The following is a 1,782-nucleotide window of genomic DNA, read 5'->3' on the forward strand; positions in this document are numbered from 1 at the left end:
ATAGTGTATAATGTTACAAAAGCTTTTTATTTCAGATAAATGCTGATCTTTGGATCATTCTATTCATCAAAGAATCCTGTAAAAAAAAAATACTCAACTATTATAAATATTATTATGAATAATAATAATAATAATAATAAATGTCCTTGAGCAGCAAATCAGCATATTAGAATGATTTCTGAAGATCATGTAACACTGAAGACTGGAGTAATGATGCTGGAAATACAGCTGCGCATCACAGAAATAAATTACATCTGAACATATATTCACATAGAAAGCAGTTATTTTAAATAGTAAAAATATTTCACAATATTACTGCTTTTGCTGTATTTTGGATCAAATAAATGCAGGCTTGGTGAGCAGAAGAGAATTCTTTAAAAACATCACAAATCTTACTGTTCAAAAACTTTTGACTGGTAATGTATATCATAACAATATTTTAAAAGATTACTATTAGTAGTACTATTACTTTATTTTATATTAATTATTGTTATTATTTGGTCAGGCTTGGAAGCCAGTTCCAGTTCCACCACAAACCATTGGAATTCAACAATATATCGTTTAAAATTAGTTTAAACAATCAAATCTTAACATTTGGCAGTCTGATCAAATAATGAATCAAGACAGAAATGTTAAAATGGCTGTTAGATATTATACTATATCTGGTATCATTATTCACATCAGAAATTAAAGTCAAGTGCATTGCATTGCATTTTGGGATAAAGTATTCCATATAGTGTGCTATGGTTGTATACTACTGTACATATTTTGATATGCATTGAGAGAAATTGCAAACTATGCAAAAATATGCATACTGTAAAGGTAGTATGGTACACTCTCAGAAAAAAAAGGTACAAAAGGTACACCCTTGTACACTTTAGGTACCAATATAGACTCTTTAGGTACAAAGGTGTGTCTTTTGAAAAGGTGCCGCCCCGGTGACAACTTTTGTACCTTTTTTTCTGAGAGTGTAGCATGTTATTCCAAACCTCTCTGCTTTTTTCTCCTCAGCGTTTCCACGAGCTCATCACGCCCTCGCCGGACCTGCCCAAAACCAGACGAGAGCAGGAGAAACTTCAGGCCATCTTTGCAGCCGACGGCGACACTCTTCGCCAGCGAGGCGGTCCGACCAAAGACGGGTACTTCCCTGTCAGCGAGAAGGAGTCGCACTGCTAGACGGAGCACTGCATGTGCTTCTAAAGCTTCCCGTGATACCTCACACAGTACTGGCAGCCAAATAAGCATTACGACAGACAGGCCAGGATCCACAGCCTGGGAGGGCATTTGAAATGCTTGCTCTTATTGGTCAGAAGGCATCGAAAGCCAGAGTGTGTCAATATTATAGACAGCAGAATGTTGAAACACAACGTAATCACACTCATTTAAAAGAAAAACATGATAGTTGAGAGAAAACGTAGGGTTAGCTAGGGTTACAAAAAACATCTAAAATACACTTTTAAGTGTTTATTTTATTACGCACTCTCAGAAAAAAAGGTACAAAAGTTGTTACTGGGGCGGTACCTTTTCAAAAGGTGCACTTTTGTACCTTTTAGGTACTAATATGTACACTTTAGACACTAATATGTACCTTTAAGGTACCAATAAGGGGTGTGCATACAACACAAAGGTGTGCCTTTTAAAAAGGTACCGGCACAGTGACAGCTTTTGTACCTTTTTTTCTGAGCGTGCACATCTATAGATTTCAATCAAGGCCATTTTCTCAAAATGAGATTTTTCTCCACTTAAGAAGTACGTACTTACACCAGACTTAGCTGTTTTGTT

General features: G+C 36.0%; 1 protein-coding gene across 1 annotated transcript in view; it reads left to right on the plus strand.

The window, feature by feature from the left end:
• LOC107668651 (sodium- and chloride-dependent GABA transporter 2-like) overlaps positions 1 to 1,496 on the plus strand; it is a 24,357-nt gene extending 22,861 nt beyond the window's left edge. Inside the window, exon 15 of the mRNA XM_016460595.1 lies at positions 1,012 to 1,496. Within this exon, the coding sequence (XP_016316081.1) occupies positions 1,012 to 1,176 (165 nt within the window). The 3' untranslated portion in view covers positions 1,177 to 1,496. The remainder of the gene's footprint in view (positions 1 to 1,011) is intronic.
• The last annotated feature ends 286 nt before the right edge of the window (positions 1,497 to 1,782 follow it).

This window comes from Sinocyclocheilus anshuiensis, unplaced genomic scaffold, assembly GCF_001515605.1.
Source record: "Sinocyclocheilus anshuiensis isolate Anshui unplaced genomic scaffold, SAMN03320099.WGS_v1.1 scaffold2477, whole genome shotgun sequence".
NCBI lineage: Eukaryota > Metazoa > Chordata > Actinopteri > Cypriniformes > Cyprinidae > Sinocyclocheilus > Sinocyclocheilus anshuiensis.